General features: G+C 34.6%; 3 protein-coding genes across 6 annotated transcripts; 2 read left to right on the forward strand and 1 right to left on the reverse strand.

The window, feature by feature from the left end:
• Nucleotides 1–307: 307 nt before the first annotated feature.
• LOC117910623 (probable pinoresinol-lariciresinol reductase 3) lies at nt 308–4,171 on the reverse strand. Of its 2 annotated transcripts, XM_034824719.1 has the most exons (5): nt 3,944–4,171; nt 3,734–3,868; nt 2,186–2,423; nt 1,857–2,060; nt 308–844 (listed from the first exon to the last, which is right to left on the reverse strand). In XM_034824719.1, exons 1-5 carry the CDS (start codon nt 4,121–4,123, stop codon nt 669–671), a joined length of 933 nt encoding a protein of 310 aa, XP_034680610.1. In that variant the 5' UTR covers nt 4,124–4,171; the 3' UTR covers nt 308–668. The 2 variants fall into 2 exon arrangements, with proteins under 2 accessions (XP_034680610.1, XP_034680619.1); XM_034824728.1 differs by lacking the exon at nt 2,186–2,423 and having other exon boundaries at nt 3,682–3,868.
• Nucleotides 4,172–4,665: 494 nt separating this feature from the next.
• Nucleotides 4,666–6,594, forward strand: LOC117910839 (syntaxin-112-like). 3 transcript variants are annotated; one of them, XM_034825014.1, is made up of 3 exons: nt 4,666–4,789; nt 5,170–5,263; nt 5,412–6,594. In XM_034825014.1, the coding sequence occupies exon 3, from the start codon at nt 5,438–5,440 to the stop codon at nt 6,335–6,337; it is 900 nt and encodes a 299-aa protein (XP_034680905.1). In that variant the 5' UTR covers nt 4,666–4,789; nt 5,170–5,263; nt 5,412–5,437; the 3' UTR covers nt 6,338–6,594. The 3 variants fall into 3 exon arrangements, with proteins under 3 accessions (XP_034680905.1, XP_034680907.1, XP_034680906.1); XM_034825016.1 differs by lacking the exon at nt 5,170–5,263; XM_034825015.1 differs by lacking the exon at nt 4,666–4,789 and having other exon boundaries at nt 4,797–5,263.
• Nucleotides 6,595–9,490: 2,896 nt separating this feature from the next.
• On the forward strand, nt 9,491–12,684 carry LOC117910836 (polyphenol oxidase I, chloroplastic-like). The gene is made up of 2 exons (XM_034825011.1): nt 9,491–9,775; nt 10,914–12,684. The coding sequence occupies exons 1-2, from the start codon at nt 9,642–9,644 to the stop codon at nt 12,541–12,543; spliced, it is 1,764 nt and encodes a 587-aa protein (XP_034680902.1). The 5' UTR covers nt 9,491–9,641; the 3' UTR covers nt 12,544–12,684.
• Nucleotides 12,685–14,533: the final 1,849 nt, after the last annotated feature.

Raw genomic sequence — 14,533 nt, forward strand, 5'->3', positions numbered from 1 at the left:
GTACTAAAAAAAAAAAAAAAGTTTTAAAATGTTTTTTTCATATTTGACTTACCATAAAAAATACAAAAAAATATTAAATTTATATTCTTATTTTCTTTCCCTAAAATTTTCCAATAACCAAATATAGGGATGACTCCATTTTTCTCAACAGTAATCAAGAAAATCTCACTTCTATTATAATTTCCACAAATTATTTAGATAATCTACATTATTTTGCCAGCATGTGATGAATCCCTTGCCCCACAGCCTTTCATAAGATGGAAGATGAAAACATAACAGGAGAATAATTTATAAAGTAGACTTCAAGGAAGGCCAAAAGAGACATGGAGAGATGAGCATTATCAGAAATATGCATATTCCATATTCATTTCCATGCCATTTATAAAATTAATTGCAGTTGCAGAGGGTAACTTTCTGCTCATTGAAGGCATCTATCACCATTTCTGAATCTCTCCACAACTTCAAAAATAATAACTGCCCTAAACAAAATCCATTTGCAATCCATCTGTCCTTCAGCTCTACCAACAGATACATGCAACTCAAGAAGTTGTTCAAGTTTACAGTGTTTAATTTGAATTTAGAAGTTTCTTGTCGATCCATAAAGAAGTGAGGAAATAATTAAGGACTAGTTTATGAAGAACAGAGGTTATGTTTATGAAGAACAGAGGTTACTTTTCTTCCAGGAGGGTGTCTAAATATTCGCTGATTGTAGTATATTTCTGGTGTGGATACAGTTGTGTCCCATCAACTCCACCGGATGCCTCAATATCAAAATATGTCTGGTCTCCCTTCACGAAAGCCGAATATATAAATACCATATCCATGTTGTCTGGAAATGGAGTCTCTGGCATGCAAATAAGCCACAAATATTTAGTACAGAACTTCAAACTAGGTATAATATAGGACAGCCAGAATGGTTCAAGCAAAATGACAGAAAGAGAGAGGCATTCTATTTCTCTCATTCCAGAACTTGACCAATAAGAAACCAAATGGAATAAGAAATAACACATTTTTGCCATGAAAAAGTCTCAAGAGTATCTTTCCTTTTCACTGCCTAAAGATGGAGATACTAACCCAACCCCATGTCCCAACAGTCTTAGAAATATAAACAATTTTTCAATCACAAAATGAAATTGAATCTATGTTAAGCACTGCTAAGGAAGGGGCTGTGTTCTTCTTCAGCAATGCCTAAATATAGGGCAAGTACCAGCTTCAAATTAAGATATTGATGCTCGGTATAATTGCCAACATAATTTAGGGCATAACAAAATAAGAAAAGCTATTTTTAAAATGTAGCATGAAAATGAAACTGTTCCACTTTGTTGTCACAGCATTTAACAAGTTTATTTTTTGCTCTCAAGTTGCAATACCATTTATGAAAATACCTATATGAGGACTTCATGAATGACCATTCCCTCTACCATAGGTGAATTTGGTGTATCTAAGCAAATTAAAGCTGAATCATGCTCGAGGTAATTTCCAAATACTTTATGGAGCTTCATTTTGGCAATAAATGGTAAATGGCTCTAAGAGATACTTCCACTGGGTTTCAGACAGAGGGCATTTAGGGGGGGAAGAAAGGGATTTGCTCAGAAAATTTGAATTCCATTGTCTGGAACCAATAGGTTCTATTTGAAAAGAAAATTCCAGAATTTGCAGAAGTTACAACAAATTCTGCACAAAGATGTGGAATTCAGAATTGAACTTGATACTTACAAGAACTTTGCTACTAGCTTATCTTACCCCTGTTTTTTCTAACGTCAGAAGGCAAAAGGCAACTATAAAATTCTTCATATTTAAATCCAATTACTTTTTTTTTTCCATTCATTAAACTTCTTTTTATATTTCTAGCATACCTTTAATTTTCTTAAGAAGCTCCTCTTCTGTTACATAAACCTTCTCAAGCTTTTTTCCAATCTTACTTTCCCAAAGCTCAACCAGCTCGTTCATGGAGTAAACATTTCCTGGTGGCCTCAGATACACCACCTTATTCAGAGTTCGCGGATCATCCACTGCACTAATGGTGAAGGCAGCAATGTCACTTTGCTTCACAAAGACACCTGCAGAGAAGGACCCCATATAATACCATCAATTACCAAATCTCCTTGACTCCTAAGTAAAATTACAACTCACTAGCAGGCTAAAATAAGAAGATGGAGTTGAGCCATATGTTGACTAACCACACCTTTAACATTTCCATTCCCAAAAATGGTGACCTTATCCATGGGAGGGGTCTTTGCACCCAATTGAACTAGTGATGGAAGTAAATAGTTCATGAAGAAATTGCATGAGATGCAGGTATAGGGTATGCCTTCAGCTTCTATAAGATGCCGAATTTCAGCTTTCCTTGAATAAAACCCATGGTCCAAATCAGACATTTGAGTTTTTTCTGGATCGAGTCCAAATTCTGAGGGAATGAACTTCTGCATAAATTCAAATTTATTAATATTAGCACATTATTGGACAACTCTCTCTCTCTCTCTCTCTCCCTATCTCCCACACACCCAATACAAAAATAGTAAATAGAAGTTTCATTCACATGTCCAATCTACACAGGCAATTTCAGTATTAATTATGAAGAAGAAAATGCTTCAGAAAAATTGTGTACTCCATATATGAAAAAAATGTACATGAATAGGTAAAGCTGGACACTTATTTTCCAAGATTATGCTAATTTCACGAAATTAATTTCTAGGGTCATCTATATATAAAAGGCAACTAATTAAAATACAATTTGTACACAATCTTGAAAGGAAGTCATAATCAGGGAAGTCAGCACAATCTTCAACATAATCAAGACAACATCTTCAACAATTTATTAGTATTATCACCTTAGTAGACAAGAGGACCAGTCTCAGTCTCTCACACAAACAAAAAATACAAATAATCAATAGAAGTTTCATTCATACTTAGTCTAATCTTGCACATAATTCCAGTATTATTTATTAGTATAACAATGGGACCAGTTTCCATGCCTACACACATGTACATAAAATACAAACAATCAATATGAGCTTCATTCATACTTATTTTAATCTTATACTTAGACAATCCTGGTACTATTTATTTATTAGTTTAGTCTTTAGTGGACAACAGAATCTTCCTCCATCTCAGTAGATATGTAAAATACAGAAGTCAACAAGTTCAAATTTAGTCCAATCTAAGGAAGTAAATTCGTAAAATACAGAATTCCCCATATGAACATCTCCCTGTTACCTATTACCCCTCCCCCACAATGATGATCAATGAATTTGACTAAAAGCTTCCACCATATATGATGCTTCCGAGATTTTACCAGCAACCAAACTGTGTACTACAAATGATGGCAGCTAATTGAGGAAAAAAACAGCCATTTTCACCTATGTCATCAACCAAGAGCAATGTAAAGAACCCTCTCCCTAAGAAAATTTGTTTGTTCATGTGATGTGATTCTTCTCCTTCGCGTAGTTTCAATTTTTCATTGTTAATAAATCTTATCTCTCTCTCTCTCTCCGTTTCAATTGATCTTTATTTATTATCTTTTCTAACCAAAAATTCAACATATCAACAAGTTTGACCTAGAAAAGGGTTTGTGCAATTTTCTTTTCTTTAGAAGCTGTGCAATTTTCCTATTCTTTTTGCCGCAAGCATCACGCTGTCTGTGCACAACGAAATAAAATGATAACACTATTGAATCTCTACCTAAAATCTCTGCCAGAGTCTCCAGAATCACCAAAAAGCAGAGAAAAATGACCTTGATGCAACCAGCTCGTTTGATAGCTTTAATAACAGGCTTCTGATCCAGAACCTGCTTGGAGGAAACAGCGCAAATCACTACATCCACTTGCTTCATCGCTTCAACGAGGCTCGATTCATCTTCAATCGAACCCTATAATTCAAACAAACAACAATTCAATAATTGAGGCCCAAGACGGAAATGCGAGAGAGACTGAAAAGGAGAGACCTCAAGAAGAGTGGCTCCGGCGTCGGAGAGGGTTTGGAGGATTTGGCGCTTGTGAGGATGAGAGAAAGCAGAGTCTCTGACGAGAGCGAAGGTTGGATGTGAAGATTGGAGGCTGGCTTTGGCGAGTTGGTGCCCTAGATTTCCGGTTGCTCCGATTATCAGTACTCTGCTCTTTCCCATCTTCCACTCCAGTTGCAGACCTCTTCACAGGAAACAAGAAGCCGAGACTTGAGTATGAAAGTGATTTTAGGAAGCAAAATTAAAATAAATAAATAAATAAACATTGTTTTTGAAAACAAAAAAGCGTTTGAAAAAAATTTAAAAAACACTTTAAAAAATAATAGTGTTGAAAATTCCCGTGAAAAACGCTTTAAATTAAATAAATAAGAAAATTTAATCTGATTTTTTTTTTACTTTATTTATTTTCTTTGGAAGAATAAAGAAGCGAATATTATAGCTATTTTCAAATAATTCATATTTTTCATGATGCTTTGGGAATTAATTCTTTTTCCCTTCACATTAATTTTTTTTAAGAATACAAACAGATAAATAAAAAGAGAATGGGAAAATCTGAAATAAGTGCATTGACTAACATGCCACGTGGACAAAACGAACGCCCTAATATAACGGTCCTTTCACGGAGGTCTCAAATTTGAAATTTGAAACCAAGAAGAAAACATAACGGTAGCAATCGCCCTAATCTTTATAAGTTGCAGTCTCTCTCTTCATTCTGAATCCCTTCAAAGCTCCGAGCTCAGAGCTCTCAACCTTCCCATCGATCTTCGACGTTTCAAAGCTCCATCTCGGAGAAAAGATCTTTGAGGGCACTCATTCGATTTCTTCAAGGTTTGTATTGTTCCTAATTTATTCGGTTGTTTCTTTGGATTTTTTTTTTCTCTGATCAATCATTGGGTTTTGAAGATGTAAAGATATTGTGATGGTTGGTGTGCATCTATTTTCATTTTCTCGAAGACTCATTTTTGTTTTTCTTGACCTTTGTTTGGTTGATGAGAAAATTGAAGAAAATTGTGTCATGATGTTGTGTTGTTTTGGATGCTTGAAATAGGATTTTGGTTTTCATATTTTTTTTCCCGTCAAACAACTGACGATGCGAAATTTCAATGTCATTTTCTTTTCCTCAGTTTTCTTGAGAACCAAAAACAGAACCAAGATTGATCTCTGTCTTTGATTCAACTGCTTTGAATGATTAATCCCTCTGGTTTCAGATCCCTTGTTGGAGAAATCATAATCCCATTTATCAAAGAAATACCAGCATCAGTACAACCCCATCACTTTTCCTTCATCTTGACCGAATCTGTGGTATCTTCTATTTAACTTCTCTGTTTCACTATTCAAATCTATGTTTCTCCATATGAGATTTTTCGTTTTACCAATTTGAATTTTCTCATTTTTTATTTCAAATTCGATGAACGTTCTAAGAAACTGACGATTTCAGATTAATTTCCAGGTGGGTATTCACAAACATCTGTCAAGATGAATGATCTTATGACAAAATCGTTCCTCAGTTATGTTGAATTGAAGAAACAGGCCATGAAAGATCTCGAATCTGAGCCAGACATCGAGATGGGAAAACTCGACCCAACAGATGAACACAACCTTACTAACTTCTTCGAAGAAGTGGGTGCAATCAAGACAGATATGGAAGAGATCGTCAATCTCCTTCTAGACCTACAAGACCTAAATGAAGAGTCAAAATCTACGCACAGTGCTAAAGTTCTTCGAGGGCTCAGAGACCGAATAAACTCAGACATGGTAACTATTCTTCGAAAGGCGAAAAATATCAAAGCAAGATTGGGATCACTTGATCAATCCAATATCGATAATCGCAGTATATCAGCTGCTTACAAGGAAGGAAGCCCAATTGATAGAACCAGAATGTCAGTGACAAATGGGTTGAGAATTAAGCTAAGAGACATGATGAATGATTTTCAGTCCTTGAGAGACCAGATTGTGAAAGACCACAAAGAATGTCTCAAGAGGAGGTACTTCAATGCCACTGGAGAGGAACCCAGTGAGGAAGTCGTAGAGAAGATGATTTTGGGAGGTGGGCAAGTGAATGTTTTTGATGGGAAGGCAGATTTGGTAATGGAGAATCAGGAGAGGCATGAGGCTCTGAAGGAGATACAGAGAAGCTTGACAGAGCTCCATCAAGTTTTTCTGGACATGGCTGTTTTGGTTGAGAGACAAGGGGAAGAGGTCAATGATATCGAGCAGAATGTGGCTCAGGCTGGAGATTACATCAGTGAGGGGACAAAGAAGCTTGATTCTGCTAAGCAGTTAAAGAAAAGGTCGATGAAATGGACTTATTGTCTTGGAGCTCTCATCTTTGTCTTGATATTGATATGCCTGATTTTGACTTTCTTGAAGAATTGAACAATCATATCTCTGTCTTACTGGGTTTTTCAGAGAGGAGGGGGTCTGGTATATATATACATGGATACACATATAGATGTCTGCTTTTCCCATATTGCTTGATAACAACTGAGATTTTGTTGTGTGGTTTTGTCATTTTCCATTCTTATACTGTAAATGAAGTGGAAACTCAGGGATTTGCTCAAGCTCTGAACAAAAGTACTCTTGGTTCTATTCTTTTTCTTTGATTTATCAATGAGTGTTTTTGGATTTCTCAATCTGTTTCCATCTGTTTCCTTTTCTTCTCTTATAGAGTTTGTGATAGTGTTTGCTCTGTTGGCACAATTTTCCTACCTATAAAGATTGGTCAAGAATCAAGAGGTTTTGTATTTTGGGTTATTTGATTAAGATGGTCAAAACTTAATTTTTGAAATTTAACCAATTTTTTTTTTTTTTTTTTGTTGATAAAACGTCCTTATTATTTTCTTGTAAAAATAACTTTTTTCTTTGAAAGCCTACAAGTAAATATTTGAAATGGCAAAAGAGTATTTATGTAAAAAATGAATTATTTTTTAAGTAAAAACATGAGAAGAGTAATATTCACAATTTAGGGATTATTTCAACTCTTTTAACCAAGTATTTTTTTGCATTTTCTTCTAAAACATTTGAAAAAAATATTAAATGATGATGAGGGAGAAACAGTCTTATCTTCTAGTTCTCTAGCACAACCAAGCCCAAATTTGCATTGAACCACCTTTACAATTTGGTTTAAGATTAAAAAAGTGAGTACTAGTAACAATCTATGTAACATATCATATTATCATACCATTGTCACATATGAGTTCTTTACAAGTATGTACAATTACAATTCTAATTACTTTTAATCTTTCTAGAGTTATATTTGATACTATATATATATATATATATAAATATATATCACAACAACAATAAAGTGTATCGAATGATTCGAATACACATCAATTCTTGGCCCGTTGTTGTCCACTACATTCAAATGAGTTTGGCTATATAATTGTTTTCCAAAATAGTTTTTTGTTGTCCCAAAAAAGAAAAAAGGAAAACAAGTTTGATAACTATAAAATAGAAAATGGTTTATATTCTTAAAAACAAAAAAAATGTTGTTTTTTGAAAATATTTTTTAACTGTTTTCATTTGTTTGTTGAGGTTTATTTTAAAAATTGTACAAACATAAAGAATAAAGAAGGATTAAAATAAAGCATTATAAAAATTAGTTTTAAAATATATTTAAAGACAACAAAAACAAGTTAAATATTTTAAATTTTCAAATAAATAACAAAATATTTATTATAAAACAATTTTCGAAAATTGTTTAGAAAATTCTTAGCAAAAGCAAGTTTTTCCCAAGATTACTTTTATTCTGAATCAGATGATTCTACATCAAATTACCTTCCGGATAACGAAGAAGACTGTGAGGGTATCCTTCCTCCTATAAGGAAATCAAAATAAGCTCTTCAAATATACAACACTTCTTATGACTTTGATACCATAGACACTCACGATGAGGTAATATGCAATGAAAACATGAATTATGCTAAGAATTAAAATAAAATACACAGGATATTTAATAAAGAAATTTACAGAAAAGAAATATAAAACTTTATATTACATAACTTAAAAAAAAATATACATATTAGGAGAAACAAGGAGATGAAATTTCTTACGATGGGAAAGGCCAGGAAAAGCTTTGAAGAAAGCTTTTGGGCTTAAGAGCTTACATAATGAGAGAGGAAGAGGAGAGAAGGGAGAACTTAAGACGGGAAGAAGAGTGAAAATTCAATTGTGTTTACAACTAAGGATCAAACCTCCTTAAATAACTGAAAAAAAGAATAAAAAACAGTACATAGTGGACGATAAGTCACTATGCAACTTTTGACTCCAATGGTAAATAGTAACCATCCATGAATGAATAGTAAATAGTAAAATTGACTGGCAGATGAATCTTGCTTTCGGTGGAGGAAAGTTGGTGTGCCAGGCTGGTTAAGAACTATAGTATCACATGCTTGTAGACAAAATTGCTTTCAGTGCTGACTGTTTAAAACTGTTTTTTAAAACAGTTTTCGAAAACAATTATCAAAAAGAGTTTTGTTCTTTTAGGTTATTAATCTTTTAGGCTGCTTGGTGTGGAAAAGGAAGGCGACATGGCTAATCAGAAAGGAAGCCAAATTCAATGCTAGAATTGTCATTGATTGAATGTGGGCTCAAAATCTGCAATGGCCAAATGAATGATTATTCTCAAACTCGTTCCTCATGCTATCACTTCACCAAAAATATGCTTTTGGTTTTGAATTATTCATGTGTGGGTGGTCCATCCTTGCTAAGATGCACCAGTTTCAGAACTGTTTGAAGGCAATCACGCTTGCTTTTGAACAGTTACCATTCATTTAAGAGAGAGAGAAAATGGTGGAGATTGAAACACATCTTCCCTAATTCAAGCCCATTTCTCTGGACGGGTCATTAAGAGAAAAGAAAAATCAACTACGGACAAATTTCATGAATGTCCTGCAATTTAAAGCAAAACAATAAAAAAAAAATGTTAAACAAAGATTTTATTAAAATTGATAAAATTATGGGTATAATCTTCGTACTAATATTCTTTACAAAAAAACATATCCCTTTAATTCTTTCACCTTGATCGTAATTTGAAAGACGGTAATAACGTTTTCTTGATTTCGAAGATCAATCGAGAGTCACATGTGACTTATTCTCTGTGAACATTGTCGTTTTTTTCTTTGTAAAGTCTCTTTTGATGTCTAGACTCTCTTACAAAGAAGTCAACAATTCTCTTATTTTGTTCATGCAGGGTCAGGAATGCTGTGTCTCTGGTCTGTCCTGAATTTATTGCCTTGAAAAAAAGTTCAACTGTCCTGACAGAGCCATGGCAGTTAAAGAGGCAAGAGTTGTTGTGTATGGCTGAGAATTCAACATGTATATATGTCATGAACCCCTACTCTCAAATCTCAATTTAACCTAAGATAGGAACTTGAGTGAGATACACTGGATGCCATTCACTATCACACAGTATCGAAATGAGTCACGACTCAGGAGGATAATAATCATTAAAGACATGGGCCCCTTACATATTTCCTGATCTTATTCAAAGAGAGAGCATCAGGAGTGAACTTCAGGCATGCATACTCAGTCTTCGTTTGCATCTTCCTCACTGTGGTTTCTTTCTTGTTCAGTTTGTTCATGTTACATAAGTTAGAACCTAGAACCATCAGGATCAAATCAGGCACATGTCACTTTTAGGGGAGGAGGTGTTTGGGAGCTGAGAAAGTGGGGGATTATGGAAGTAGGATGTGGTCTCTTAAACAGGGAAGCAAGAAGATGGGGTTTTGGTGTCACCTTAACCCTCATGTTGTGTTTGTCTGTGAGGGTTTACATCCATGGTGTTTCTGAAGACCAGTATGCATTTATGGGGTATGTTTTCTTTCTCTTTTTTCTTACTTCAATCTTGGCTGTTGGCTAGTTGGCCTTTGCTGGATTTATAATTGAGTCTTCTGGAAGATCTTAAAAAACAGTTTTGATGATAGTTCTTAAAAGGAAAGTTGTAAATTGTTTTTCAAAAACAAAATTATGTTTTGAACACAAATATAGGAAACAATTTTTTCTATTTTATGTAAAAGTATTATGAATTTATCTACAATGTTCATATTTTCAATTATTACTCAAAATACATTATAAAAAAATAAATAAAATTAAAAAATATAAAAATAAAAATAAAAAATATGTTAAAAGTTAAATAAATTATTTTTATTTACTACTTCAATTTATTTTACTTATTTTAATTCATTGATATAAAGATTAAATAATTTAAAAATATATAAGTTTTTTACCAATTGTAATTATATATATATTTTTATTTTTTACAGGGTAATCAAATATAAGAAAATAATTTTTTTTTTACATTTTTTTTTTTTTTTAATATTTTTCGAGACCAAACATAACCTAAAAAATTAATCATACCTATAAAAAGACTTCATTTCTTCGTGAAATTTGACCATGAGAAAGTGTGGCTATAGGTAACACAAGTAAAAGATAATATAAGGGTGGCCACGACTATGGACTTTTCCAAATAAATTTCCCGTCAATACCAATACCTATAGATGCGGTTGAAATGTATTTAAGGTTAGATATTATCTTTAGGAGAATTTTATGGTACCACGTAGTACCAAATAATTATTTTGGACTATTCTTGGTAAGATTTTGATAATTCATTTTTATAGGTTTTATTTAATTTTTTATTATATTATATATATATATATATATATATATATATATATATATATATATATATAATGTGAACAAAGAAAGATTAAAACGAAATATAAAATAAATTTTTTTAAAAATATTTGAAAATATGAAAAATAAGTTACAAAATTTACAGCTTAAAACATCCTTTAATTAAATTAAAAAAAAAAAAAACATCTAGAAGGTTTTTTAAAGCTCCTGAAAGATTATTTTTGTCTTCTCTGAAACATTCCAAAATTTTCATTCCCACAAGATCAAGATTCTGAGTTCATTTGACTGATCATGGCTTTGGTTTCCATGAGTTCAGGGATCTCAAGAACATGATTCTGGGCATATCAGTCGGAGAAATTTCCCCACAACACCATGATGTTGATGCAAAGAAACATGCAAAGAATGTTGTTTCTCCTAACTTAACAACGTGCCATGAATCTGTTCCTCTGCCTGGTCTCTCCGTGTACTGCTGCCCTCCAAAACCCGAATCAGAAGAGCCCTTCATCGATTTCCAGTTCCCCGATCCCTCCTCGCCTTTACGCCTGCGCCGGGCGGCCCATCTCGTTGATGATGACTACATAGCCAAGTACAGAAACGCCGTATCAATAATGAAATCCCTTCCTTATGATGATCCAAGGAGCTTCCTTCGCCAAGCGAACCTCCATTGTATTTACTGCACCGGCGCCTATAAGCAGAAAAACTCAGATATTCCTCTTCATGTCCACAGATCATGGCTGTTCTTTCCCTGGCACAGAATGATGCTCTACTTCCATGAGCGAATCCTCGGGAGTCTGATCGGAGATGACAGTTTTGCTTTGCCGTTTTGGAACTGGGACAACCCTGATGGCATGGTGATCCCTGAAATGTACGTGACTGGTTCATTAGTTGATACTGATCGGGAGAATTCTCATCTTCCACCCCAAGTTGTGGACTTGAACTACAATTTACAGGAGAAAGGATTGGGACCTGAGGAGCAGATAAAGATCAACATGGCGCTGATGTATACCCAAATGGTATCAGGTGCGAAGACGACTGAACTCTTCATGGGTTGTCCTTATAAGGGAGGTGAGGGAGGCTTCTGTGAAGGACCCGGCACCATAGAGCTTGCACCTCATAATACATTACACGATTGGACCGGTACCGGTTTGAATCCTGGAAGGGAGGACATGGGCTCATTCTACTCTGCTGGAAGGGACCCCATCTTCTATGGACACCATGGGAATGTAGACCGTCTTTGGGAAGTTTGGAGGAGGCTCCAAGGGGAGTACTACAATTCAGAGATCACTGACACTGAATGGCTAGATTCTTACTTTTTCTTCCATGATGAGAAAAGCCAGCTTGTGAGGATCAAATTCCAGGATGTTGTCAACATAACAAGGCTCAGGTATGCTTATGAGGAGGTCGAGCTGCCATGGCTCAACGCCCGTCCTCCGCCTTCAGTCCCTCCCAAGATTGCCCGTGACATACTAAAAATGAGAGACCTTGATCATGAGAACAACCAGGAACTTCCAAGCAGCCCCTTCTTATCAGCACACTTTGGACCCCATGGTCGAACTCTGGACACCACCATAAGGGTAAAGGTCCATAGGCCAAAGAAGCATAGGAGCAAGAAACAGAAAGATTTCAAAGAAGAAGAGGTCATGGTTGTGTATGGAATTGAGGTCAAGGAGGACAGTTATGTTAAGTTTGATGTGTATGTGAATGCAGTTGATGAGACATTAATGGTTGGTCCAGAGTTCAGAGAGTTTGCAGGGACCTTTGTTAACATTCCTATTGGTGTTTGGCCAGTAATGAGGAGGAAGAGTAATCTTAAATTGGGGATCTCAGAATTATTACAAGACTTGGAGGCAGATGAAGATGAGAGCATCTGGGTAACCTTGATACCAAGAGCTGAAGACTGTATGAATGTAACCATTGATGGGATTAGGATTGAATACATTGAATAAGTGAACCTGATCTTGGGTTCAACTCCAAATAAAACTGTCAAAAATAATAGATTAGTTTTGGCTTTCATGGCAGTATATATTATTTGTTAGATACTGTTAATATACAAGCAGGCATCCACTGTAAAAGAATGCCATTTCAGATGTAAAATAACTTTCTGTTCCATTACAAGTCATGTAATGCAGTTTGGTTGGTGATAAAGCTAAGGGTGAGCCTGATAAAAAAATGAAAAGAATGATTGAAACAGCTAGCTTAGTTTTCTCATTAATTATGAAAAAAAAAAAAAAAAAAAAAGGAAAGAAAGAAAAGAAGAGAAAAAGAACTTTAAATATCCATTCAAGTAGGCTAGCTCTGGGGAAAATGCCTGAAATATTTATCAACTGGTTTCATTTTCATAGACTGTGAGACAACTGGAACAAACAGTCAAAAGAGAAATGGAAATCTTGTAGTTTGATGCATTTACATGATAAGTTGTCAGCAGGAGGCCAATAAGTTTTACTATTCCCTTCCAACGATCTCTCTGGAGAGTTGGTTCATAGATTGTATCATTTTCCCAATTAATTCAGTGTTGCTGTCCATGGAAATTGGTGGCCTGCAAAAGGCCCAGCAGCCGTGAAATATTAGCTGGTGATTCATGGATTGGATGTGATTGGTTGTAGTGTGCATGCAATTAGTAGTGCTTGAATTGTAAAAGGGTTTGGTAGGGACTAATCCCCATCATTGTTATGCTGGGACCCGCATTAATGAAGAAAAGCTTGTCCTTGATTGTGGCATTGCTGAAGAGATTTCGATAGAAGGTTGATTCATCATTGTTATGCTGGGAACTGATTGTGGCATTGCCCTTGTGAGGCTGCTCCAATAAAAGGGCAATGCCACAATCAGGTGCTCATTAATCCCCATCATTTTTTAAGAAGATGAGCAAGGTTGATCAACCCTTCCAAGCAGCCTCATTGTATCAGTAGCCTTTGGACCCCATGGTTAAACCACTACTACAAAAATAATTTATGGTGTCACTATTTATGGTGTCACTTTTAAAATAATGACATCATAGGGTTTATAATTAATAAATGTGACACATCAGATAAAAAATATTCAATTAAGGTGGTTAGATGATATTAGTTTTATATTTGTAGTGTCATTTTTCGAGAAGTGACATCATATAAAATAAATTTTTTTAAGTATTATAACTTAATGAGCCCAATTGAGCCCACTTTTAGGATTAATAATGAGAGACAATATATAAAAAGCTCATTGTTTCCATATGCCACCCACAATCCAAAAAATCTTAGTATATAAATCCTATATATAAAATCATAATCTTCTTCTACCTTTTCTCTCACCTATAGTCAACACGCTCACAACCGACATTCTTCTCTTTGTGGACTCCCAGGTAACCCAAAATCTCTTAGATCTATCATCTTTTTTCTTTTATTAATGTCATTATATTGATTGTTTCAACATCTTTGTATTATGATTTTTGTGAACTGCGTTTTCTTGAGTTGTAGGGAAGAAAAACTTAGGTTTAAACTTCTAGCATAGAAGAAAAAACTTGTAGATTAATTCAATTTTTAATCTGAACCAAACACATGGCCGATTCCTTAAAAACATGTGAAAAACAAGAAAAAATGAATGATTTTTAATATGTATTTGTGTGAGAATGACAGGTACAAAATTTTGTTGAAATATACTGCCATATAATCTTCATCCTTTCTCAAAAACGAGAGAGAGAAAAAAAAAAGAATGATTTTTCTATTTGTATCTAAGTGGGAATGAGATATAGAATTTCGTTGAGAGTATCCAACCCCAAAAGGACCGATCCGAGAAGACAATACTCCCACCATCCCCAATCCTCCAAGCTAGTGGATAGTATCGAGTTAGAGTTTCAGAGAGGGATTTCTTGAGCCCACTTAATCTATGGGAAAAGGTAATTGGGTTATCATCGCCATTGCTGGTGTAGAATAGGATGATGGGAATATACACGCCATAACTCAT

This window comes from Vitis riparia, chromosome 3 (genome assembly GCF_004353265.1).
Source record: "Vitis riparia cultivar Riparia Gloire de Montpellier isolate 1030 chromosome 3, EGFV_Vit.rip_1.0, whole genome shotgun sequence".
Taxonomy (NCBI): Eukaryota; Viridiplantae; Streptophyta; class Magnoliopsida; order Vitales; family Vitaceae; genus Vitis; species Vitis riparia.